Source organism: Taudactylus pleione, unplaced genomic scaffold (assembly GCF_031769625.1).
Source record: "Taudactylus pleione unplaced genomic scaffold, aTauple2 ptg000019l, whole genome shotgun sequence".
Classification (NCBI taxonomy): Eukaryota; Metazoa; Chordata; class Amphibia; order Anura; family Myobatrachidae; genus Taudactylus; species Taudactylus pleione.
The window spans coordinates 16,783,381-16,811,229 of record NW_028284421.1 but is presented as its reverse complement, the minus strand read 5'-3'; the positions used below and the strand labels follow the sequence as shown (position 1 = coordinate 16,811,229).

The following is a 27,849-nucleotide window of genomic DNA, read 5'->3' as shown; positions in this document are numbered from 1 at the left end:
TTCATAACCAGTAGAGAAGTGTAACACTTCACAGAACAAAATACCTTGTGGGTTAATTTCCACCTCCGCAGGGGACACTCAGGACTTACGCCCCTTCCATTTGCTTGCCTTTGTTCCTCACTGGAGTCTGACAGACTGAATGGAGCCAACCCAGCAGGTGTTCATCAGGGAAGTAATATCTGGGGGGAGGTAGGAGGAAGTTCCCGGATAAGGGACTCTCACCAATCAGGAAATGGTGCAACTCCCCAGGGTGGTCCCAAGGACCGTGGGAACTTGGAAGTTTTCAAAAGAAAGGCAGCTTCGGATGTTAGTCACTGACCTTGGTTAAGAGTGAACACTTCGAAGGTACTTAGTGGAACGAATGACCAGTCCTGTGTGGTTGTAAAGGCTATCACTGCTGGGTGAACGGTGGTAGTTTCAACTGTGTGGTATCCCGGAAACTCTTGGGTGGATTTATACATCTGGAAACTCCTGTGGGGAGATCTTCGTTCTCCGGTGTGGACTTGAACTCTATCACTGTTGTGTGAACTGTGGTAGGTTTGACTGTGTGGTATCCCGGAAACGCTTGTGTGGACGTATACGCTATCACTTCTGTGTGTACTGTGATAGTTTCCATGTGTGAAACTGTGTGTCGTTGGCTATTTTGTGGACTTGTCCTAGAACTTTATACTCTACAGGGACTGCCTCTGTCTTCACTGCTACCTGCATATTGCCTGTTCTCTGTGTTCACCTCTAGCCATTGCATATTCTCCATTTCTGTGTGTCGTGAAAAATAAACAATCACTTTGCTTTCATCTGCTCGGTGTCTAGGTGATTGAGAGAACCCTGTATACTCACAATTGTGTTCAGTGTTCTGCAATTTGGAAAGGAAACACTGCTGCAAGTACTGGATGTGGATGATAGTTGTCGGGAACCACTTTAATTGTTGGGGTGAAAACTAATTGAAATCTTAGGAGAGGTCTCTAACTGGACATTGGTGTCTTTGGTATAGCTGCACATCTGGGGAATAGAAACCAAGGTGTACATTTACTGGTGTGTATTGCATGGGAATCTGTATGTTTGATTCCTGGCAGCGGCAGCCCGACAGCCCTGGAAATCCTGATCGTCCCCAGGCAAGTATGAACTAACCTAACCTCCCCCCCCTAACCCTAACCTCCCCCCCAAGTGCCTAACCCTAATCCCCCCCCTTCCCCGCTGCCTAACCCTAAGTCCCCCGGGGGGGTGCCTAACCCTAACCCTCCCTCCCCCTAGCCTAACCCTAACCTCCCAGGTGGGTGCCTAACCCTAAGTCCCCCCGGAGCCCTAAACCTAACCCTCCGTCCACCCCCCCCCCCGTGGCTGTCCGTTCGCGGCACCCGGTATTCCTTCGATCGGGATGCCGGGCGCCGGTCTCCCGGCATCGGTGAAATGAGCTGTGTCTACATCTAGACACCGGTCATTTCACCCTCGCCGGGATATGACAGTCTGGAAGCCGGCTGTCCGTGTAAAGTCAGCTGGCTTCCTGATTGCATACCATTGCATGTAATGTGGCATGTGGCATTTTAAATTTCAGTAAAAACCGCAGACTGAAAAGCTGCCATTTAGTAAATGTATCTCCAAATCAAAAATACAATAGAAATAGTGTCTCATCAAGAGCTCTTAACATATATATATAAAATATATGCTTTATAAAAGGAACCTATGACCCAAAGGTATGTATCTTTGCTTCAATCCTTTTATCATTGGACCAGCCATTGAAGGTTGTGTTGCTTGGTATATATTTCGTTTTTTCTCCCTCCCACATAAAGGTCATTAGAAGGTAGAGTAAATTAATGGGAATTCTTTGATATTTTTTTCGGTCAAATAACATAATTCTTGCCATGCTTTATTGGCATAGGCTCAATAATCGGAATATCATTCTGCAAATTGGTGATGCCTCATAAATCCTGGTCAGAGAGTGTCTCAGTGATGTCATTGCCACCATAATGAATGAATGAGCTGTATCTCATGGATGTGGCTGAGGTTAAAGATTCAAAGTTTTTCTCTTCCTGTCACTGCACATTATTAAAGTGTTACAGTGTGATTGAAACAAGAGGTATTAAGAGTTTACTAATTAACTTTCTCTGCTGGTCCATACTCCTTCAGCAGTGTCCTTTCACTGTGCATATTCCAAGCGAGACCATTGCCCTTTACCCTACTTATTCTCCAGGTACACATAAAATTCTGTCCAGTTACTGTACTTGTATAAAATGTGGATTCATTCTAAAACTATTATCTACATGGTAGTTTGGACAAGAGATAGATGTTACTTTCAGTGACGGAATTTCACCAAAGAAGTAGATCTGCTCATCCTGGTTATTTGTGATTTCTAAGATGTTTTTACTCTCTATACTCTACAGTAACAGTTCTGGGTACACATCACTGTCTGCCAACTTGCTGTCATACTAATTTAATACATCACAATATGGGTAAGATGTGCAGACCTGGACTATGTGGCAAATGAAAGGCACTAACATGGGGGTGGAGTTTTTTTGTTGTTGTAATCACAGTGCCATCTTAAGAGGTCAATCCAATTATAAGTGATGCTCTTAAGGGTGCGAGTCATCGCGACAACAGCCATACTTGACGGCAGCCAACTTGTTTAAACGCCGTGACAATGGCAAAATGCACCCGATTCGCAACCATCACGGCTAATTGGATTGCCCCAAATTATATATATATATATATATATATATATATATGATGATGGATTGTACCCAGTTATACGCTTTGCTGGATTCATTTATTGCAATGAAACCGCAATGTTTGAGATGACTTTATAAACCGCAGGACTATTTTAGTGTTGTAATTTTAAAGTAAAAATATTCCTTACACGTACAGTAGTTACTGTAATTTCAAAAATGTATTGATCATTTTGTGTCATATAACACATTTGTTTTCTCTTTGTTCCCTTGTTAATAACACTTTAACTTTCTAACATAACAGTAAACAAATGTTGCACCCACGCAAGTGTTTACTTTAGCTTCATTTGTTAGAGAGCAGCAGAGGTTACGGTTCCTTGTCACTTAGCGCTCCTGTGACTTACTGTGGGCTGGTGACAGAACTGTATTACAGCAGCTGAGGAAGATGGATCAGCTCATGATATTGATCTGCCATGCACATAGCCACTTAATGCATCACTGGTATGGGAGAAAATCTAAGTAAACATTTGCGTTGCAAGAGGAGACTGATTGCCAGAGCAGTTCTTTTATTATTGATGTTTTGGTCTTAAGCAATATGGGACAATACCCAGCATTCTATGATTAAGCAGTGTTTGGAAAGCAGCACTGATCATCCTTGGCTGGATTCCAGGACTGCTCTGAATGAAGAACACTGCTAGGAATTAGACCAGGCAAAATACAGCTTCTGAATCTGTGCAGCTTCCTGACATCACTATGTTTATAGATTCCCACTGCATATTTCCTGGAAAAGAATCGCGCTCGTCACCGCGATTTGCACTGTTCAATTGGAAAGGAAGTGAGAACGCGTCCCGGGGAAACTGAAATCGGCAAAGTCCCGTCGGATTTGGGGAAATTACCCTGACATCCCACAAAAGATGCACTGACATGGGGGGATCACTATAGGTGCTTAAATGCTCTCAATTGCTGCTATTTTGTATCTTTGCACAAGTGGTGAAGAATAGCATTTAGCAGGCTTTCTTTTTTCAAAAATAAGTAGTCCCAGCAAATTTGGGGTACATGAAAATGGGTGCAAGCATGGTTAAAAATCGCCAAAGTGCGTATTAAAAAAACATAAAGAATGCACCTTCAGCATGCACCTGAAATCAAAAAAATAAAAGCTTGGGCATACTTGGGGGACCCCCCTGAGTCTATTTCACTAGTTTTTAAGTTTGTCCCCCAACTTTGTTTTTTTTTTCGCCCCCAAAACGAAAGTATTTTTTTGGGGTGTATGAAAGCATTTTTTACTTTTTTTTGCTGCAGTTTACCTTTGGGGGACTCTCCCAAGGCTGCAGGGGTGTTCCCACAACTTTGCACCCTAAAACACCAATTCTGCACTTTTTTTTCACCTCCATTCACAGGCGAATCTTTTCCGCTGGTTAAAAGGCACAGACTTTTCGCACCAGCGAAAAGTCTCTGCAATTAAATATGGGGAAAAGTTCTCACCAGGCGAGAATTTTTCGCCGGCAATTGAATAAGGCCCTAAGTATGGATTCTGTGTTGCAGTTATTTTGTTGTGAATTTTAATATACAGTAGAATTTGTTTTTTTTAGTTTTCCTGCATCAATGTAGATAAAAAGCAAGATAAAGGAAAATGTATGTCTGTAAATTGTCAGCTGCTTTTAGCAAAGTCTATAATACATTAGACCATGTGCCCCCATTATAAACATTTCAATAACTTGTGCTAGTACTATTTTCTAATTTGTATAGATTTAAATTCAATGCTATGTACTGTACTTGATTTTCTTTACTAATTGTCTATTATATCTTATTGATTTGCCACTAGACTAGCAGGGACTTTGGGCCTCTTTATACGCTGTTACCTTGTTTCCAAATGTTACCAATTTGGTAATCAATTTATCATGTTACATTTAATGTGAAACCAAACTGTAAAGTCAACTGCAATTTTGTTTTTGCAGAAATTCGCAGAAGGGGATCCAAAGAGATGCCGTGTAAACCCTTGCATTTATATGACACGCCATATGAGCCATCAGAAAATGGATTGGATTCGGAAGGTGAAAAATCATCAGGACAGCGTCCCCGGGAGTCTAGACTGCCACAAGATGATGAGCGGCCTCCAGAGGAGTATGACCAACCTTGGGAATGGAAAAAGGATCGGATTTCTAAAGCGTTTGCAGGTCAGTTCATATAAAATAGTCAACGGCAACACTCACAATGCAAACCTTAAGGAGATTTGTGAATGAGGACACACTGATCATTGCAGGAAGTTCCGTCACCAGTACAGGAAGAACGGCAGATATAATCTAGAGAGAGAGGCCAGCCAAAAGAGATCTGCAATGTTTATGCTTTGACCTTGCTTGCTGCACACACTGAAAATTGTGTAATTCATCATTTTATGTGGCATATGCACGCATAACATGATGGTTTTTTGTTTAAATATAAAACTTTGTTTAGGGAGTGGACAACAAATAAAGTTGACTATTTATCTATCCATTCCTGCCACAGCAGAAACTACTCAAGATAATAGAAACTTTTTTTTTTAAGGGCTATGGGGGTCATTCAGACCCGTTCGCGAGTAAAGGACGCTCGCAAACGGGTCGATGTTCCCCCACTGCGCATATGCGCATGATGGAGGGAGCTCCGTCGTGCGCATGCGCGAGACCCGGACAGCGACAGCCAAGCTGTCGCTCCGGGTCTCGCACCAAAGGGGGCGTGCTGTCGATGTTGATTGACAGCACGCCCCCTTTGGTGGGCGTGCCTGCCAGACGGAGGTGTTTCCATGGGAACGCCTGCCGTCTTTAGCCGGCCCCACTGACATCACTAGTGATGTCAGTGGGAGTGATTTTGGCTCTGATAGAGCCAAAATCACTCCTGGGCTTGCGGCAGCGAGACCCTACCGCAGGGTATCCGTCGCAAGCCAGATGGTCGCGATGGTCAAGACCATCGCGACCATCATCATGGACGCTCGCATATGCTGTGGGTGATCACCCACAGCTATGCGAGCGTCCAAGAGGACGCTCCATTTTCAGGGAGGAGGGCCCTGATTCAGAGCGAGCGCTCTGGTCAGAGCGTTCAGCTCTGAATCAGGCCCTATATGCTGTATGGAGCATGTGTTTTTGCACTTCATTCCAGTTTTATGCCTGTAAGCCTACATTAGATACAGCAGGAAATCTTTTAGGGCAGCGGTTCTAAAACTGTGCAATTACATTTCACGTTTTAAGTGGGATGTAGAGGGATGCCGGCGGTCGGAATGCCGAACGCCAGAATCCCGACACTGAAAGCCCTGCATTGGTCTAAAGATAGTCATCTGAATACCGACACCTATCAGCCCCACCCCCAAGTCCTGGCACCCGGCATACCGAACGTAGGTAAGTCGGGCATCTCCAGCTGTTAGGGGGGGGGTTAGGTTCCTGACTCAAGCATAGATATCCTTAAAACCTTCCCTGTAATGCATGCTTGCTGACATTCTGGCTGCCCGCTCCGGGAGGGGGCAGCCAGTTTAGCATAGGGGTGTGTGGCTGGGTATATTACACAACATTAGAGACGGAGCAGGGGGCATGACCATGCAATCGCATAATTTTGTCCCCACCCCAGCTACACAATGGTGAGATTACCGGCATTGTGAAGCAGGGTGTGGGGCCATGATAATGCGATGCAGTGTGAATCGCGTCATTGGCCCCCCGATGCGAGGGTTTGTGTGGGAGATGCAGGGGGACTCGGGGGTGGGGGGGGGGAAGTTGTAGGTGGCTGGCTGAGAGACTTGTCTTGGAGAGTAGGCAACAATGCCGTAATGGTGGAATTTGGGAACCTCTGGCGTGAGTTTGGTAACTTGCCTAGATAAGTTACAAGCTTCCAAAGAATATTAATATCTCTTAATTTTTTTCATAGTTTGGGAAATTTTAAAGTTTTATTTTGGAATAATTTGTATTTTAGGTTTTTTTATTGGTTGTAACGATAATCAAATATTTTGTCATTGCGGTTAGTGTTTTTGTCTCGCAGCACTGGGAGCTTGGGTTCAGTAGTAACCAAAGTGCTTTCTGCATGGAGCTTGCATGTTCTTCACATACAGATGTGTCCTCATGCTCGTTTCCTTTTTGTGCCATATGGCGTGAGATGTCTGACGTGACCCATGGGTAGCAGTTCCTGTGTTGTGCACTTTTTTCCTCAATTTTGTAGCTCTTTCCCCACTTTTTGCTAATGCCGCCACGACTGTGACTTTTTACGCAGCGCGTCTGTGTCTTTATGCTAATGCTGCAGCCGATGGAATTTGTACAGGGATGGTGACTGGCTGCAGTGCTGATTTGTGTAAAAAGTTGCAAATCTGTCTCACCATTGAACATTGCACCAGCCCTATTGAGGGGCAGGACGTCTGTGTAAACATGGCCGCTGGCATCAGTGCAACTGCTTAACAATAACAAGTCGCAGTTACTGGCAGCAACATGCCTGTGTCTGATAAGCCACTCCCCTGTTACCTCCCAGGAACACCCACTGAAATTGCGTGCCTCTGCGCCTGATTTTGTTCTGTGACTGTTGGCAGTTTCCTTCGGGACACGTGCTATGCGGCTTGGACGAATGCGTAGACTAAAAACATTGTTCGCTAGTGTCCAACATCACCACTGTCGCCCAGGGCCATAACTAAGGGAGTGCGACATGTGCCGTTGCAGAGGCCAGCTCTGGGCAGTGCTGTACCTCTGTGCTGGCAGCCCCACCCCTTCAGCATGATGTCATATGATCAGGGGGTGGGGCTGGTTCTGGGCACCAGGCCAGCTTGTTATGGTGCAGCTGTCACCTCTGGACCAGGCCCATAGTATAATGGGGTAGATGTATTATAGTGGCACGTTAAGTGCCGCTATAACGCTTCCTGCTTCGCCTCTTTACCGAGGCGAAGCAGGAAGCACTACCGGTGAGATGTGTGAACATCTCACCGGCCGGAGAGGGGGAGCGTTAACTCCCCCCTCCGGCGCTACCCGCTGCAGACCACATCGCATCAGCCTAGTGCTGATGCGATGTGTGTCAGGCACGGCCGGCTCCAATGAGCATGCGCGGGATCTCGCAAGTATTGCGAGATCCCCGCGTGCAGCCCTGAAGCCGGTAGCCACCACAGCAGGGACAGCGCAGTCCCTGCTGTGGGGATAGGCTATCGCCAGGCTGTAGCTGTCGATAACGACAGCTACAGCCGGCCGAACGGTCAGACGATCTGACCGTTCGTACATAGCCCAGGCTGTCGGCGCTGCTATCTTGTAGATAGCAGCGCCGATAATGACAGGGGCGCTTAGCGCCGATAATGACAGGGGCGCTTAGCGCCCCTGTCATTTACCGCCCAGACCCCCGATCATACATCGGGGAGAAACGGTATCAGCGCACTTAACGTGCGCTGATACCGTTTCTGGGCTTCATACATCTACCCCAATAGGATTAGTTGGTCGCAAAAGAATTGGTATAAAGTAATTGTACTTGGTAATTGTTTAATCTAACATTTCCTTCCCCATCTCACTTCTCCAACCTTGTAATTCTCCCCATGCCCTTCCTTCACTTTTTACCTTTTCTGCAAAACAGAAATGTTTCGCAGGGAGTCTTTTCAATGTAAAAAAATCCAATATGCAACATACTGAAATTATATTGTGCACTTTTATTGTTCCATGGCATTGATCTAGAGGATACAATCCTAGTTTACGATTCAGTTGTATTTTATCACTCCTAAAAATGCTATTTTCACATTATTTGCAATACAATGTTTAATAATTAAAGTATAACATATAAAAATGTGCATCTGAAATATATGAAATTAGTTCTTGAGGTAAGCAAGTTACAGAATTTTAAATGATATTGAAATCCTCACAGGAGTAATCGATCGATATAAATGTCTACCAAAGAATGTTTTACATTTATTTATCTCAAACTAATTTATGAATATGTGGCATTCACATTTAGGCCGGTATCCTATCAGCCACGGCAATTTTCCGCTGCTAATTACCGCCGACAGGGCTATCCAATTAGCCATGAAAGCCAGCACTTATCGGGGATTGTGTTTCCCCTGCCTCAGGTTTAACAGACCCTGTTTGTTTTCTCACAAAATGGCACATTTTTCTCAGGAAAAAAACGGGCTTTAATTGGATGGCCCGATAATGACCAGCCAGCAAAAGTTGTGGTAAAATGTTCGTGGCTAATAGGATACCAGCCTTTGTTATTTAGCTTATGGTTGAAAATGATGCTGGCCACATAGAGAGATTCTGCTGCTTACCCTGGATAGCAAGTGACAGGTTCATTGTCAAGTTTGGAGACTATGGAGGACATCTGGCTGCTTGGCAAACTGACCTTGGTCACTGTGGCCTTTAGTGCTGTCAGAAGATGACTCTGCACTCTCAGGCCAATGAGTGTCATCATCCATAATTTGTCCACATACAGTACAATGAATACAAAAAGTCTACACAATGTTATAGAATTTGTAGGATTTTGTAATATAAAGTCCATGGTCATTTAGAGCTGAACGGGGCCCTGGTACTGGGGGTTAAGGGTGGTGTGGCCAAATCTGGGAGGATGAGCCACGCCCCCATCAAAAAAATGAAAAAAATAATAATATGCTTATTCTGCAAAGGGGGCAATATCCCACCCAGCAGTGGTAGTCCGGGTCCTGGTAATCAGTACCCCCCTTCCCAGCATCACTGTCTAAAATTAAGATAAATCGCCTCACAGCTTTTTTTACCTTTAACGTAAACATATAACTGACAATATGCAAGAGAAATACAAATAGACAATTTTTAGGAAAAATAAAATTTAAATAACCCCCCCCCCCCCAATTTTCTGGTTACGGAAGTGTGCATACTCGTAACCCAACACTAGGGCTGCCATCAGAAATTGTGGGGCCCGGGACTGGCAAAATAGGCAGGGCCCCAAGCCCCCTGTGTTTCAGCAACTCCAGCCCTACAGTTTTTCCAGCCATCCCCCTTTCTGACTTCCCAGCCAGCACCCCCTTTCTGACTCCCCAGCCAGCCCTTGCCTGAGTCTTCATCCAGCCCCTGCCTGGATGCCTCCGGTCAGCCCCGGCCTGGGTGCCTCCGGCCAGCCAGCTCCAGCATCAATCACTCACCTTATTCTGGCTGGCAGCTGCTCCTCTCCATCTCACGGGTGCGGCTGTGGCTCCTCTCAATAGTTTGTGGAAGCACATTTTGCTTTTACTATAGCAGTGAGTTATTTTTTATGTGTTTCTTATCAACTTTGTGAACCTGGGCTCTGTAATTCTGTGTCAAAAATTAAAGATCCTTCAAATTGCGAGGAGATCTCTTATGCACATACCTGTTTAGGTTGTTCCACAGGTTTTCAAGGTTCGAGCTCTGGGCTGTGACTGGGACATTCCAAGTCTTTGAGCTTCCTCTTCAAAAGCTATTTCTTGGTTGTTCTGAATGTGTGCTTGCATCGTGGTCATTTTTGGGAGGTGAACCATCACTTCCTCTTTAGCTTTTTAACAAAGGTCAGCCAGGTTGTGCCAAAACTTATAAAAATATCTTGATCTTTGGAGATATTCATTATACCCTCTATGCGGACTAGAACCCCTGTCCCACGTGGAGTGATAATCAGCAAGGGATGACTCTCCCACAACCACTGGAGGTATGGTTTACCATTAGAATTAAGCCCAAAAAGTTCAAAACCGTCTTTTTCAATTAATTGATACATGTTCTCTCATGGTTTAGGATCATTGAATGTATTTTTGATACCTCAAAATTGCATGTTCTTTTGTGCGAGAAATGGATCCATCTTGCCCAGACAGATAGAATACATGAGATTGGTATCCTATGCAGAGAGGATTCCGGACTATAGATTGTCGACCTTTTTACTGTCTATGTCTAGATAGACACCAGATGATAGACAGTCAATAGGTCAACAGGGACAAAAGGTAGACACATTAAAGGTTCACATGTAAGAAGGTAGACCTGGTCAAAAGGTCGACACAAAAATGGCTGACACAAAAAAAATGGTTGACATGTGATTTTTTTTCTTTTCTTGTTTTTTAGGGTTAGGCACTTACCCCGATGGTTAGAGTTAGTCACAAAGAGTTAGGGTTAGGCACTAGAAGGGACAGTTGGGGTCAGGCACCTTCCCCGACTGTTAGGGTTAGGCACCAAGGGGAGGGTAAGGGTTAGGGTGAAGATTAGGGCTAGAAAACATAAAATCATGTTGTGTAAACCTTTTGATCCTGTCGACCATTTGTCGCAGTCGACCTATCGACTGTATAACATCTGGTGTCTATCTAGACACTGTCAACCTTTTTACTGTCTATCTGTTAATCCACACCCATGCAGAGTGTGACCTTCTGATACATTAATATTACCATAGACCTATTGGTAGCCTCCATGATTAGCTTTCTCCATGTCTGGATATTAACTTTGGAAGGACATCCTGATCTTGGCAATGCCCAAATTGTGCCACATTACTCCACCTATTGAGGTGTTTCATGTAATTTTATAACCCTACCCTGATTGTTACCTTTTAACAATGCTATCTCATATACAATAGATCAGTGATTTTCAACCTTTTTTAACTCGCGGCACACTACACAAGATTTTAAAATTGCCAAGGCACACTATCCGGTGATGCGGTGTGCGTGGACTATGAAAAAACACACTACATTAGTTCCCACAGGAACAAAACACACTACATTGGCCCCCACAAGAATAAAAAACACACTACATTGGCCCCCACAAGAATAAAACAATCCCATTGGCTGGCCTAACAGAAAAAGAAAAAACACATTGCTCCCCACAAAAAAAACAACCATACCACATTGTGCCCCACAGAATTGCTCCCCACAGAAAAAGAAACCTATGGCTGGCCCCACAGAAACAAAAAAACAAAACACATTGTTCCCCACTAAATAGGCAAATTTATGGCTGGATAACATATGGCTGGTTCTCACTAAAAAAAATGACTTGACTGGTTCCCACGAAAAAATAAACTATGGCTGGTACCCACGAAGAAGAAAAAAATGTCTGGTCCCCACAAAACCCACATTTCTTCCCCCTTGTCACTCACACTGCAGCAGGATCGCGTGCGGGCGGGCTTCCAGGCAGGCTGCAGAGCCTGCCTGGACAGAGCGCGGGCTGGCTGATTGGCGCAGGGCGTTGGCTGGCAGAGCGGGCTGGAGGGCAGTGGACAACGCGGCGTGCCTGACCTGTGATTTCACGCCGCCGCATCTTTGCAGGTCACTACCCGGTCGCGCCTGAGTCTCCCAGAGGAGCTCAGCGGGGATGCTGAAGTACAGCAAAATGTGCCCGGTGGCTCTGACAGCCCCGCGGCACACTTCACAACCGGCCACGGCACACCGGTTGAAAACCGCTGCAATAGATGCAGTGGCGTATCTATAATTGTTGCAGGGTGTGGTGCACATGGGTCCCCGGGTCCAGGGGGGCCCGCATGACACACCCTGCACCCATTTTACTTAAAACGTACCTCTCAGCGGTGTACAAAAAGCCAGAAAAATTACTGTCGCGGCCATTTTTCCGGCGTTTTGCGCATGCGCAGTAGACTCCAGGCACGCTCTAGTGCCCAGAGTCTACTAATGCTCTGGTGGCTGGCTAGCCACGTTGGTCGGCTGCAGGCCGCCGGGAAGAGAGGAGAGGGCCCCGTGACGGGGAATGCACACGGGCCCCCTCCTCTCTAAAGATGCCCCTGAATAGATGTTAAGTAAGCGCCTTGAGTGCTAAAGTATGACTATACTAGTAGGACACAACCATGAATACTGCAGTGAAATTGTATAACAGCTGACCTGTATTTGTTGGTTATCACAATCCCTACAATTACTGGTAGGTGCGTGCTATTTACATTTGAACATGAATTTGAATGTCATCTTATTTTTTTACTGTTTTCACAGCTACAGACTCATAATAAAGGATGTGTTTTTTGTCTGTTTTATGTTTTGGTTGTTTTTCCTAAAGATTGTCTATTTATTTGTCACTTGCATTTTTGTTGCTTGCAAGGCAGGGTTGCCTACTCTCCCAATTTGGCTGGGAGCCTCCTGAAAATCATGTGGCACTCCTGGCCCCCCGCAAGAGCAGGCAACTCTTTCGGGTTGGCTGCTGGGCCCACTCCCCCCACCCTGTTGCACCCACTTATTGAGAAAAAGTGGGCGGTCCGGGGAGGGTGAGGACGCAATTTTCTCTGAATTGAGTCACCGTAGTCCTGCCACCTGCTTTAAAATGGCAGTAATATCTACATTATAAAGCGGGGGCAGGGCCGTGATGACTCAATCGTACCACCACGCCCCCGCACCGCCAGCTTGGACCACCACGCCCCCTTCTGCACCAGCCTGGCTGCCCCCTCCCAGAGCCAGTAATTCGGTAGGTATGTTGCAAGGTCTCAGTAAAGCTCTGAAATAATTTGTCACAAAAAGCTATAATTTCAATAAGGGTTTTACGCCACTGTCATTATAGATCTGATTTTAAAACATGTTTTTTTTTTCTTTTTAGACAAAACTTTCATATTATTTACTAAACTTGACAGAGTTGATTTTTGGAGCTGCATAAGCTGCAATATTTGGTCAATATCACAGCTAGATTTACAGAATTAATGTCAACTGCTTTGCAATATTCATATTGAAAAAAACAATAGTCCTTGTCGACTGCCAAGTTATGTAGTGGTGAATAGGGAAGGAACACAGTTGGGATATCCAAAAAATACTTAACATCTCTAGGGTACTAACAAATTATTTAGGATGAAATTTTAATATTTTCTAATTTTGGGGTATACTATAATATATATACATACACACACATACAGTTGCTTCTGTAGTCTAAAAATAAACCTGTCCATTTTCACTTATTAGGTATTCCTCAGAACATTTCTGACTTAGTGCTCCTTTTTTTATTTTTTTTAAGTGTTTTTTTTTAATTTATTTATTGTGGTTATATAAATGTGATTTTTTTTTTAGAGCTTTCTTATGTAGTTTTGAAACTTTTTTTATTTGGATTTTGCTCCTTATTTATTCTTATTTGTGCAATGAATATTTTGTTTCATTATGCCCATCTCTGCAAACCTGGATTTTTTTAACATTGGTACCCAATATGTTCCGCATATAATGGCACTAAAAATATCTGCTCTTCACCCTTTTCAGAATGACCGTATGTTTCATATTTTGGCCAATGTCCTGACGCACAGAATTTGAAATACAGAATTTGACGGCAGATGAGAACCACTTGGCCCAACTAATCTGCCCTGACCTGTGATCAGAAGTCAAAGTTGAATAACCTTCCCTCAGTTTGAAACACTTTACCAAAAGTGTTTTTAAATGTAATGTGATTTCCAATTCTGGGTGATCAGTGTTGATATCCGTTTTAAGCCACTGTAGTAATGGAGCCCAGGCAAATGGAGATGAAGATGCGGTTACTTTGTGAAGCACAGCAGTGGAGAATATGGGAAGCCATAATTGGAATTAGTATTTTTTTTCCCTGACTAAACCCATTCTGCAGATATTAAGCTTGTGCCAAATTGCCATTGACAGAAATGACAATAACATGTTCTGGTCAGTTAAATTCCAGCTTCCTTTTTCTAACTGAAAGCGAAATCTTATTAGCTCCCATTACACTGACTAATTTCTGGAGACGCCATTAATAAGAAGCATTGTTCATTTGCAATAACCAATTTGGTACATAGACGCAATGTCTGGGTGTGATTTAATTTCCGGGGAGTCAAAATCTGCAACTCCTCTGTAATTCCCATTTATGTCTCTTAATTTAAGTTAATTACTCTTAATAGTTGTCAGACATCCAAAATGACTGTTTGCACACGCTAAGACGGCTGGTTTAAGTTGAATCCTTTGTGCAGTGAATGTGTGTGTGGTGTGTATATGTAAATTAAATGCTTGTAATGCATGTATGTGTGTATATATTGTGTATACATACATACAGTAGCAAGACCAAGTAAGTTCACCCTTTGGTATATTACTTAGATTTCAGTCAGAAAATGTGATCTGAACTTGGGGGCAGGGATAAAATGACGTGATTGTGGCCACGCCCCCCATTTCCACCTACAAATGGCGGGTGAGATGTCCACCCACGCCCCCATCTATGCCGATTTTGATGTTCCCTCCCGGAAGGGGCAGCTAGAATGTCGACAAGCGTGCCCTACTTTGTATTACACCAGTGGTCAGGGAACAGGGGTAAATTAAAAATGAAATTCCTGGGGTTAATGGATGGACAGCCGGGCATGCATATGAATCATTCTATAATATAGAATGATTCATATGCATGCCCGGCTGTGCCGCAGGGAGGCTGTAAGCTGGACGCCCGCTGAGATGTTATTACCAGCGGGCGCCCGGCTCCTTTCACACAGTGCCACGTTAGCCAGAGGCTGGAGTTCTCTTCTGGCTTCCGGCTTTCTCCATGCGCAGTATGACGTCTCTCCCATAGTTCTGAGGAGCAGCCGGGTGGACAGGAAAGCGGCGGATGCAGGAGCAGTAAATGTTTATTGGTTTTTTTTTTGTACAAGTGGCACTACAGGGGCATTATATGGGGGCACTACTACAGGGGCATAACTATGGGGGCACTACTACAGGGGCATTATATGGGGGGGCACTACTACAGGGGCATTATATCTGGGCATTACTATATGATTTCCTTCCTTTCAAATCAAGGGGGTAATTTCTGAGTATCTAAATATATTTTGGGGTGAAAGGTACAAAAGTTCCCTGACCTCTGGTCTACACTATCTTCAACCTATTCTTTCCTGTAGCTGTGGATCAGACCAGAAAATACTTGCTTTCACATTCTCCCTGTAATTGTTTTTTCAAAAGTAGGCAACACCTTTGATCGCGGCGTTAAATGGACGTGCAGTGCTACATCTGAGAGACGTGTCATAAAATTCATTTCAATCCAAATGTATATGAGCCCCAAAGCAGTTAGTAAGATCTGTTTGTAGATGAAAATACACTAATAGCTTTCAGGAAATGCATGTAGCCATAGGAATTATTGTGCCTTATAACCAATGCAGGGAAATTATACTAAATGATCCAATTTGTATGTGTGTGTGTGTGTGTGTGTGTGTGTGTATATATATATATGTATGTATCTGTATCTATATCTATATATATAATATATATATAAATATATATATATATATATATATATATATATATTCTCTATCTTCATAATGAGGTAATGTGCAATCAGGGAGGTTGCTAGACTCTTCAGGGAGTTAGGGAGATTGCTACTGTTTCAGGGAGTCTCCCTGACAATCGAGGAAAGTTGGCAGGTATGGACCAGCACAATTGCGAGGAGGATTTTTGGACCATTCCTCCTTACAAAATGGTTTCAGTTCAGCAGTATTATTGTGATGTCTGGTGTGAGCTGCTTTCTCCAGGTCATACTAGAGCATCACAACCAGGTTGAGGTCAGGAATCTTACTGGGCTACTCCAAAAAAGTTAATTTTGTTCTGTTGAATCCATACGGTTGTTGATTTACAGTACCTGAGTTTTGGGTCAATGTCATTTTGCAACACCCAGCTGTTGAGCATCATTTAGTTAACAACTAGCTTTTTCTCCTGCAAACTTTAGAATTCAATTTTCCATCAATGAGAACAAGCAGTCCAGGTTCTGCTGAACGTTCTCCATTTCTAGACAATTTGTCTTACTGTCTACTGGTGAACATAGAGTATACACAAGTGCCACATATCAAATTAATTAGCACAGACTCCTGGTGCATCACATTGCATTGCGAATTAGATGCATTTTCAGCAAAAAAAGACGCCCGATGCTAACAGAGTTGCACAGGACCTGGTGGCTCACTCACGCCAGGCATATCGGAAAGCATGGCATATTGAGGCTAGATATGAGGACACATCTGTAGGGGAACACAAATAGTTTTTCCAACCTAAACTTTGAATGTTCAAATTATGTATCCAATATGGACATAAAAGTACTGTAATTTACAAACAGATGGACAAAAGCATCTGAAGAGGAAATAAAGTCCATCGCTGAAAAACTAATTTGATACTCAACGGCCAGTAGGCAGAAAGGCTATAGAGCAGTGGTTCCCAAACTGTGTGCTGCAGCTCCATGGGGTGCCTTTGTGCTGTCACTGGGGTGCTGAGGTAGCCAGGGGCCTAAAGAGGCCGACCAGTGTAGTGTTTTTTGTTTGTTTGTTTTGCGTCAAATATTTTTTTTTTGCATGGGTGGGAGAGGGACTGGTGGCGCAGAGTACAGCGATTAGTGGTGGGGGGTTGGGATGAGGTGGGGGGCAGAGCTTTCACTGTAAAGCAACAGGCAGTGAATCCTGTGGCTGCCTATTGCTGAAAGGGGTCCTACAGTGCAGTGCATTGCGGGAGATCAAACAGGAAGGGGTAAATTTACTAAAGTGAGAGTTTTTAGAAGTGAGTTTTAAAAGTAATGTTGCCCATAGCAACCAATCAGATTCTACTTAACATTTAACTAGCACCTTCTAGAAGATAAAAGCTAGAATCTGATTGGTTGCTATGGGCAACATCACTTTTAAAGCTCACTTCTAAAACCTCTCATTTTAGTAAATTTACCCTGAAGTGTCTGATCTGAGGAGCAATGCTGCAGAACGGCACTGACAATCAGGTAAATAAGGAGGGGGACATGGAGAGGGCCAAATGGAGAGACATGGAGGGGGCAAAGGGAGAGAGACATGAAGGGGGAGAGAGACATGGAAGGGGGCAATGGGTAAGAATAGCATAGTTTTTATTATGTTATTTTGACCCAACTACTTAAAAAATGGGACTGCTTGGTAATTATTTTGGCTTAGGGGTGCCTCGAAAAAAATATGGAGACCCTAAGGTTGCCTCGAACTGAGAAAGTTTGGGAACCACGACTATAGGGTGTAAATGCTTAATAAGTGTAAAATTGCGAACCTTAATAGTGCAAAGCCTATACTTATAAGTTTTAAAGAAAATGGGTTTAGTGGACTAAGGGCCTAATTCAGCATGGATCGCAACTGCTAAAGCGTACGCAGACGGGTAATTGTTGCGTATTGATCATAGTGCGCAAAAGTAACATGGCAATCACAATGCATTTGCGGAGACCATCGATGAGTGATTGACAGCCAGTGAACGTTTGGGGGTGGTGACGGGGGGTGGTCGGAGAAAGCAGTCGTGCCTGACTGTTTGAACGCCGTTACATGGGCGTGCATAAATTAGCCACTTTGACGGCATAAGTAGCTTGAGTGCTCACTGCGTGCAGAAAGGCTAGCAATTTCTGAGTAACGACTGAACTGCTGTAATTGTGCGTGAGGCTCCAATGTTACTTGATGGTCCCGATGTTTTCGCTGGATTGCAAGGTATTACGCGGATGTGAGATAGGGGAAGTGGGCATCTTTATGTTGGTCCGCGACTGCTTTGCGAATGCATTCATTAGCATATTTTTGCAGCAGATCTGTGTGTGATTACGGAGATGCAATAGCGATCCATAATGAATCAGGCTCTAAGCCTCCATTGTTGCCAAGGGGTGTTGGAGTACAATAGCAGTTACAGGCTATGTATTCTCTGGTGATTATATTAGATGAGCAGCAGGTGGCGCTGTATATATTGTTGCCACTGATAGTCACACTTTGATGTGATGGTATACTCTCTTCAAGAAGATTACTGCTAAGGGAGTTTAGCTGTTCTGAACACCGTAAAGATCGTGCTGCAATCTTCCCTTAGTGTTTGATGTTTGAACCAAGAAACATATTCTGCCGCAGGTCATAGATACAGACAGACACAGCACAATTGATGAATGCAAGCAATTTTCAAATGAAAATGACAACATTTAAATATGTAATGTAGCACTGTATTTCAAAGAGAGTCAAGAAGGACAAAGAAAATTGCTGTCAGCCAAGAGCTTAAACTAATGGTGGATAAACTGAGATCCTGCTATTAGAGCTGGCTAGTAGGATGTTATTACTACAGACATAGCAAGAATGGGATCAGAATAGTAGACTGGATCAGCAACCCCATATGTTTGTTAGTTGAAGATGGCTAGCTAATTCAAATAAAACTACCCAAAAGGGCATGCGAGATGCATGACACATTTAATGTGTTCTGATAAGAAATTTACCTATTCTGGTAACAGTAAAGGGTATCCCACAATCTTCCCTGCCAGTTTGATGCTTAAACACAGAACTATATTCTGCAATACAATTGACACAGAAGTGACTTGATGATATCGATCTATCCTGTACTTCCCAAGACAAGAAAATCTTTGGGTCCTGTCATACTGACATCCTGCATGGAACTTGGAGTATGCATATTCAACACTTACTGTACACTTGGCCAAAAGCTAGACTGCCTGGTTTATGGTCATACAAGACCTGATCATTAACTATGCTGTTCCTGATGAGATAATTACAGTCCCACCAGATATGAAAAAAGCAGAATTATGGGAGCCAGTGGAGGCGCCTGCCGCTGGGCTCCAGCACTGAAGGGGCACTTTCTCCATTGCCCACAATTTATTCACCCCACTTAGGACTGTAACTATATACCTGGAGTGTACCATCACGGCCACCTAATACATGGCACCTTTTTCTGGCACCTGAGAAGTCACTATATACTAGTGGAGAGCCCCGCGTCAGCTGCCACCTCCATCTATCTATAGCCTGTCCCTACTCATTGGTGTTGCTGCTCCTCAGCAGCTTCTTTTGTCAGTGTGACACATCCGGTGCCCCCCTCGCCCACAACTGTCACTCCTCCTTGGCATGCTTATATTCTGTGTGCAACTGCGGGTGTATCTGCTTGAGAAATGCTACATTAGTGTGTCAGCGGCTGTGACGGGAAGGGGGCACCAAATTAGAACTTGCCTCCGTGTGTCTGGGATGAACTTACGTCACTGGAAAAAAGATTTGGTTACTTCAGAATTCCTTCAATGGTTGAATGCAGAGTCCTATATTTTTGGTCAGCAGTAGTGCGTAAAATGTCAAAGGAATAAACTCAACTTAATTTACGTTTTAAGACAGCACCCAAATGTTTGGTGTGTTTAGCTGGGCTTTTTACTAGTGCACTGTCTTAATCCACTGACCATCCTGGTGGATGTAGTTGCGGCCGCCGGTCTCAATACCGACATCAGAATCCCGACAAGGGACTAAAGATAGGCATCAAAATACTGATGACTATCTTAATCCCGACGCCGAAGGACGCCAGCCTGAACGAGGTAACTCCGGGGCACCCATAGCGTTAGCCGCAAGGAGTGTAGCGGGGTTAGGATTAGGTGTTTGGGGGGAGATTAGGGTTAGTCACCCCTAGGGGGGCGGGTTAGGGTTAGGCACCACTGGGGGGGGTTAGGGCTCGGCACTAAGGGGGGAGGTTTAGGCGCAAAGGGGGGGAGACTTAGGTTTAGGCACTAATGGGGAGGTGTAGGGTGTGGGGAGGGTTAGGGTTAGGCTACAAAAACAGAGGGATGGGGGTGGGTAAGTATACTTATCTGACCCATGTCGGGATACCAACCATCGGGATGCTGCTGTCTGTATTCTGACAGGAGGGATCCCGACAGCCGGCATTACATACCCATTCCTATCCTGGTGTGTGATTAATATTAAGGTACCTGATCTTCCAGAAATATCAGAGTATTCTGTTTGTACCAATCCCTATGAGGTACATCATTTCAGTGTAAGTACATAATTGGTAAGTCTTGAAGGAAATGTGGAGAAATGCTTATAGATTATAGCCATTTTAAAGTATTATAAATATTTTTGATGTACCTAGCATGTGAAAACCATCTTTCATGATCTGCACTAAACTTCAGTTGTAAGCCTGGTGTATAATTCATCTTTACTTTATTTTTTATCTGTGAGCACATGTAGTGTTGGTATAGCCTAGCTAGTGATCTTTAATCCTCTAAAAATAGAAGAGACCTTCTGCCGTTGCCTGATAGGTGTATATGCTGTGAACATCTATCTCCTTGTAATGGATTTGTAAAACCCTTCTTTACAAAGCGTTCAGATAGTATATCACATGCAGGCAAGCAACGTGCTTTAAACTTTTTTGTCTTGTTCCATTCAATTTTCTTCTCTTCATAACAGAATATATTTTTGGGTAGACTTTCATTTTATCAACTTAAAACTGCCACACCATCTATGGTAAAGATTTGATAAATCTGCCCCTCTCTCAAGATGGAGTCCAGGGGGCAGCTACAGTCATGTATGGAAAGGTATATTTCCTTTCAGTTTCTGTACCATGAAGTGACTTGCAGTGAGGGCGGAAGTGCAGTTCCCTGCCCATACAATCCACTAAAATAATAAATTTGTCCGCTCGCCGCGCTTCGGGCACGGTGGCTCACTTTGCTCTCCACAACATTATTTTCCCCCTCTATGCCCATGTGGATGGTAGGGAATGACATTGGACAGTAACTGATTATGTCAGGGTACGGAAACTGAAGGGGATCTATGCACTACTGTCATTTGTATTTATCCCAGGGATCCTTTGTTGTTTTTGCAGCTCGTATTGAAACCGTGATGGCAGGAGGGCCATTCACAAGCTGCAGTCAAGAGATTGTGGTCTGTGATTGGTCATCTGACTTACAATTGTCCACCATTTAAAAAGGTGGTGAACCACATTGATTTGCTGGTTCACCACCTTTGTACTTGCTGGTTACATATCACAGAACTAACAGAGCTTGAAAAGGAGACACTTTAGCAAAATATTTGACATTACAACATATCTTTGATTTTGTTATTTATACTGTGGTATACAACGCAGTGTATAAATGTGTGTGTTGTGTACACAAAAACAGTCGTGTGGCTAAACATATCAATTCATTCATTTCAGTGTCTTCTCTAATTATAAAAGCCAACCAGCTGGCATGTGGCAGCACTAACATGTAAATGCTGAGCCAGACACAATTGATGACACTGTGTGATCCAATGCTACTGACCAAAATAAAAAGTTGCTAAAGAAAATGGCAATGACCTAGAACTATTTTACCAGAGTTCTTGTTAAATGGTAGTTAATCCATTGCTGTCAGTGCTCCTCTGTGTCCTGATCTTCCAAATATTGCTGTCCCTTAACTAAGGTCTCCTGAGGGATAAGATGGTATTGTTACCAAAGATTTATTAGACCATTGTACTGCATAAGGTCTCCAAAGTTGCACGTCAGCCTGTTTGCAAGTTAATTGAGTCCCTTATGAGAATAGATTCTCTTACCTGGCACTTGAGGGCAAACTGTTGTTTTAGTTTTTTATGTTGCATAAAAAGTACATTGCATATCTTTAAAAGACAAACAGTGTACAAGTGATAAATGGTTAGATAAACTCAGCCAATTTCAAATGTGAAACATTACAAGGAGATTTGATGGCTAATAATTTAAAAACACTTTCCAGGGATATTTTGCTGGTGGCCAGGTACACTTAAGCACTACACATGCTTTTGTTCTGTCAAGACAGATATCATATCTTTAGTAGATCTAGATATAACATGTTATGTCTTTTTTGGATTTTATGCCACTTAAAAAATAATTTCCAAATTTGTGATTTGCAAAGCTAATAGGATAAGGAGGTGTCGAAGTGTCATGACACCATAGACAGGATTATTTTGAGAGTCATCACTGTTTAGCTGCTACAGGGACCAATGGACATTGCTTTTACCATCTCTGTTCCTCCATTGTTGATTGCTTTGGCCCCTTTGGTGATAGCAGTTGCTGCCACAACTTCCGTGATCATGGGAAGCAAGTGTCCTGACTCTATAACAGACATGATGTCAAATAAATGTACTGGGCGCCAGTTGCGAAACTAGCAAGTGGTGGGCCAAGGTGCAACAATATGCTTTAGGCCCACCCCCATACCCACACGCACATTGTATATAATATGCGTGTATATGATACATACACACAATGCATCGTTAAAGCTAATGTATACAGATATATATTCCAATCAGTGATATATCGTAAACGTTAATGTAATCAATGTTACGTTATATGTAATGTAATATGATGCCCCCAACTCGCATTATGCGCCACACAGTTGCCACAATTCACATTACACCACACAGTAGTGCCATTTATTCACATGTTGTACAGTAGTGTCCCTTATTTACATTACACCACACAGCAGTGCCATTTATCCACATTATGTATTGCGGACAATTCACATTACGCCACACCGTAGTGCCCACAATTCGTGTCATGCCATACAGCAGTGCCCCTTTTTCACATTATGCCACACAGACTATAAATTGGAGGTCCCTGACTCCATATGAGCCATGGACATAGGTGTTCATGGACATAGGTGTACATACCCACCGATCCGGTTCCGATATATCTATATGGGGGATGTCCCTCAAGGCAAGGAAGTGCAGTCAGGGTAGGCAGGAGGCAGAGCCTCCCCTGTCATACTCCTGAGATTTGATATAACAATTATTAGAATACAAAGAAGATATTTATAACTTACAAACCTCTTCTTTGTTGTAAGCATTTTTATAGTTAACACTCACCAGCTTTGTGGAGCTCCCTGGGACTGCAGGTAGATAAGAGATGAGGCAGCAACAGCTCAGCCTTGCCTCTGTATAGTCAGCCACGCCTCGCCAGTAAGCTGCACAGAAAGAGTTAATAGAGGCTTGCCTGAGTATGGGGGGGCGTGCCTTGAGCACTGATGGACACCTTAGATGTGTCACGTGACCAGGAAGTTCACTGCAGTGTTTAGAGATCGGAGCTCAGCAGCAAAAAAAAGCTTAGTGTAGTGAGGGGAGAGTTACAGTGAGTAGGGGGTGAGACAGGCTCCCAGCACTCAGACCCATCTCCATGTGTGCCTCTCCAACAATTGACCTCACTGCATGTTACTGCCTCAAGCCACCCTCCTGAGGCTACGCCCCGTTTTGGGCGCTCACAGCTTTGGCACGTGAGGGGTCCTGATTGTAACTCCATTTTTTGGGAGGTAGGAGTCGGATATTTAATCTTCTTACCAAATTATAGGATCCACTTTTAGTTTGTACGAGTATAGTGAGATCCACCTAATTGTAATATAAAAAAAAAAGTTGCACTCCCAAACCTGTATCTTGCATAAAAATCCAATAATAAAAATATTTCTTAGATCTTATAAAATATGACTGTAATACATATCTCTCTACAATTATATTTTTAGCACGAATTCACATTTCACGTCAGTCATAATATTAAATTGTGTTAGTCTATTTAAGGTACTTGGTTATATGGGTTCCTCTAGGAACAGATAGTCCCAAATAGATTTTAATTATTAAAGCAAAAGTCTCGCCTTTTACATTTAGAGCACATGGTTTCACCAGCTTGTTTCCCTATCTACATAAAGGGTGCCAGAGCTGTAACTAGACTTTTTGGTGCCCTGTGCCAGAGAGCATTGGCGCCCTCCATTTTTTAAATAGGGACATAAGAGAGTGCACCTGAAAAAGGGCCATTGGCTCATGGGGAAGGGCCAGGGAAGAGAGAAGGAAGGCCAGGAGATGCTGGGGATAAAAGAAGAGGAAGCTACAAATGAGAATGACAATAAGCAGGAAAATTAACAGGCCCAAACCATGGCCCCTGCCCTGCGGTGCCCTGTGCCATGACACAGGTCGCACTACCCTAGTTACGGCCCTGAATGGTGCAATGTAAGCAGTCAATCCTGACTGATATATGTAATGTGACATCCTCAATGTCCTATGAAGCTTATTGTAGATGAGTGTGTAGTTGCCAGTGATCTGTTGGTAAGGTCCAGAATTGCTGGACAGTTACTCTTGTTAGTTAAGGAGGAGGTTGGGATTAGAATTTAAGATCAATGCATGCAGTTAAGTACAATTTTGCATTGTCCTTCTCATCTTATTAAAAGCACCACAAGAAGGACTCTAGACATTATTACTAAGTTTGGGACCAAGTACAATTTATGTCATTGTGATCCAGGGCTATTAAGCAAAGATAATTACTTTACATATTGAAGATAAACTTCACTCCTGTCCATAAACAGCGATCTAACCATAATTTTAATTTTGTAGACAATAAGTTTATATAATTGGTGCTTAGCATTGTAACAGTGCATTATGATTTTATATCTATTTTTGTCTCAGAACTACCTGACTGGTACGCATTTGCTCTAGGGGTCTACTTACTAAGCCTTGGATGGAGATAAAGTGAACAGAGATAAGGTATCAGCCAGTCAACTCCTAACTGTCATTTAGGAGCTGATTGGCTGGTAACTTATCTCCGTTCACTTTATCTCCATCCAAGGCTTAGTAAATAGACCCCCCGAGTCTCCACTCTCTGGTAGCAACATCTTCATAGTCATTTGGGAATTGGGAATCAGGAGCAGTTCTGAAGTTCTAAACTGCCAAGTCCATTACTGTTTTTAAGGGACTTAGGCATCTATTTACTTAGCCTTAGATGGAAATAAAGTGGAGAGAGATAAAGTACCAACCAACCAGCTCCTATCTGTCATTTTTCAAACACAACCTGTGATATGGCAGTTAGGAGTTGATTGTCTGGTACTTTATCTCCGTTCACTTTATCTCCATCTAAGGCTTAGTAAATAGATTCCATTCTAACATGGCTACTCATTTAGTTGTTGGCTTAAAATATTACATCTGTACTTGGTTTCCTCTATAACCCCTTGTTTTTGTCAATTAGAATTTTTATGTTTGAAATATGATTATTACTGGCATTCTTTTAAAATTACATATTATTTTGAACAAGGCAGTTGAATTGATTTATGATCTGTAGAACAGCAAGCTCCATCTAGTAGTCATCCATTTTATTTTTCACAGATTTATACCAGTAGCATGAATGTTCATAGGATGATCCTCTTGTTCAGCATGGTTGTGGCATTGTGCCTAATGCGGAAGCAAGTTCTGCTATGAAGCATTAACACTTTAAGAGCAGATCTGCTTAAAGGGCATTGGCAACTGTCTAAATTACAACATTTCCCCCTGAAGTCTACTGAATCTGGCAGTCTGCAAAGGTCCCGTCATTTCTCATATAATTTCGCTGCTGTGCAGTGTTGCACTGTCCTGCTCATCACCAAAGACCATTTTTAGCTCTCATGTAAGCAGTGATGGTGCAGTTATTTATGTCAGTGGATCGGAGCTTGAAGCTGGATAAGGGAAAATCATGCATAATAAATTTGTAGGTAACAAGTTGGTCGAATTAAATCCCCTAAAAAGTGTGCAATTTGGTTGAGGTTTCCTTGAAATGTAACAAATAATACCTGACACAGGCACCTACATTGTGACTTTTTCAAGTCATCCATTCAGGGACATAAACATTGCAGATGGCATCATGAGTGTACAGTACATAGAATTAATTGTAATACAGGTTGAGTCTCCCATATCCAAATATTCCAAAATACAGAATATTTTTAGCTTGACTGAGATAGTGAAACCTTTATTTTTAATAATTGTGTGCCTTAAACAGTGTTTGTCTACATTGAACCATCAAAAATCAAAGTAAAATCACCTATAGGCTGTGTGTATAAGGTGTATATGAAACATAAATAAAAGTCAATGTATGTACACAAACTTAGTTTGAGCCACAAAATTATTGAAAATATTGTATCAAAATTACCTGCAGGCTGTGTGTATAAGGTGTATATAACACATAAATGCATTCTGTGTTTAGATTTGGGTCCTATTCCTAAGACATTTCAATATGGTATGCAAATATTCCAAAATACGGAGTATTCCGATATCCAAAATACCCATGGTCACAAGCATTTTTGATATGGGCGACTCAACCTGCACTACTATAAAAGGTATAAGGGGCTATTTGCTTGTTTTTGCTAGACCTAAATTTCTCATGGTTTCCTTATTGTCCTATTTGAACACTAGTTACAGAGCCCAGCATTTAAACCATACTTGCCAACTCTCCCTCATTGTGAGGGAGACTCCCTGAAGAATACAGCAATCTCCCTCATTGCACCTTACCCCCATTATGAAGCTATAATATTGAAAAAAAAAAAAGATATACATTCAAATAGGATAATTGGTTTCATTGCACAGAATTGATTGTAAGGAACAATGTACCCTATGCAGGGGCGCCGAGAGGAGGGGGGGGGAGCGGGTACAAATTCCCTGGGCTTGCTGAGGGGACCTGTGGGGGCCCGGGTCCGGCACCACTCTCCCCCTCTTACATCACACAGCAGCCCTGCACACACTTGCGTATGCTGGGCTGCCTTGGAGACTGCTCGCGGCTGCTAAGAAGCAGCCACAGCAGTCTCCTATGCCTGTGGGGGGAGCGATCAAGCTGATCGCACCCCCCACTGGTTATGTGCCGTGTTGAGTTTGATCACTGCCCCCCCCCCCCTCGCCAGCGCGCACAAAACTTTTTTTTCTTAAGCTAAGGGGGCGTGGCCACACCTCCCGCAATTAGGCCACGACCCCTTTTTTTTTTTTTTTTTACCGGGGCCCGGTGCGGCTCTTGACGGGCCTGTCCCTATGGCTACATACATTTTCTGAAAAGTATCAGTGTGTTTTCATCAACACGTTGATCTTACTAACTGCTTTTTGAGCTCATTTACATTTGGATGCAAGGAAATTATGACACGCCTCTCAGATGTAGCAGTACACGCCCACTTTACCGCCGCGCTTATAGGTGTTGCTTTCACAAGCTCCCTGAAATGCTTTTTCAAAAGTAGGCAAGCATGCTTTAAACTTGTAGTTTTGGGTGGATTTCAGTATTGTCAGATGAAACACAGAACAGACTGAATTTTATCTACATTTTTATAATGTTGGTTTTAAATATTTGTTTATGTACAGATGTGTCCTTACACATCTTTTACTGCAGTTGCGCTAAAAAGCCTTTCTTGGTGCGCCAGGTCTCGCTGAAAATGTGTCTAAGTCGCAATATGATGCGATTAGGATGCACCAGCTGACTGTACTGAATAATTTGATATGCAACACTTGTATATCTGAGTGCGACTGAGTCCTGGACTCTATACGTAATGCTACGATGTAGTGGCTGCAGCTTTTTTCATTCCAGGTTCCGTTTGGTTTATATACAGACTCCTGTGCACTCAGATACACAAGTCTCACATATCAAATTAATCAGCACAATCTGCTGATGTGGACCTAGACACATTTTCTGTGAAAATAAAACACCCGACGCTAGCAGAGCAGCACAGGACCTGGTGGCTCCACCCATGCCAGGCAAATCGATGTGTGGTGTATTGAGGCTAGATGTATGAGGACACATCTGTAGATATACATTTGATACTGTAACATATCAGTGCGACAGGAACATCACATAATTCATACCTTTAAACTGTCCCAAATTAAGGGCTCTTTCCCT

The 27,849-nt window shown here is 43.2% G+C and overlaps 1 protein-coding gene across 4 annotated transcripts in view; it reads left to right on the top strand.

Moving 5' to 3' along the window:
• Positions 1 to 27,849, top strand: part of SHF (Src homology 2 domain containing F) — a 336,957-nt gene that overhangs the window by 157,540 nt on the left and 151,568 nt on the right. For all 4 annotated transcript variants that reach the window (XM_088445631.1, XM_088445614.1, XM_088445623.1 and 1 more), the window contains exon 3: positions 4,616 to 4,834. In XM_088445631.1, the coding sequence (XP_088301757.1) occupies positions 4,616 to 4,834 (219 nt within the window). The remainder of the gene's footprint in view (positions 1 to 4,615; positions 4,835 to 27,849) is intronic.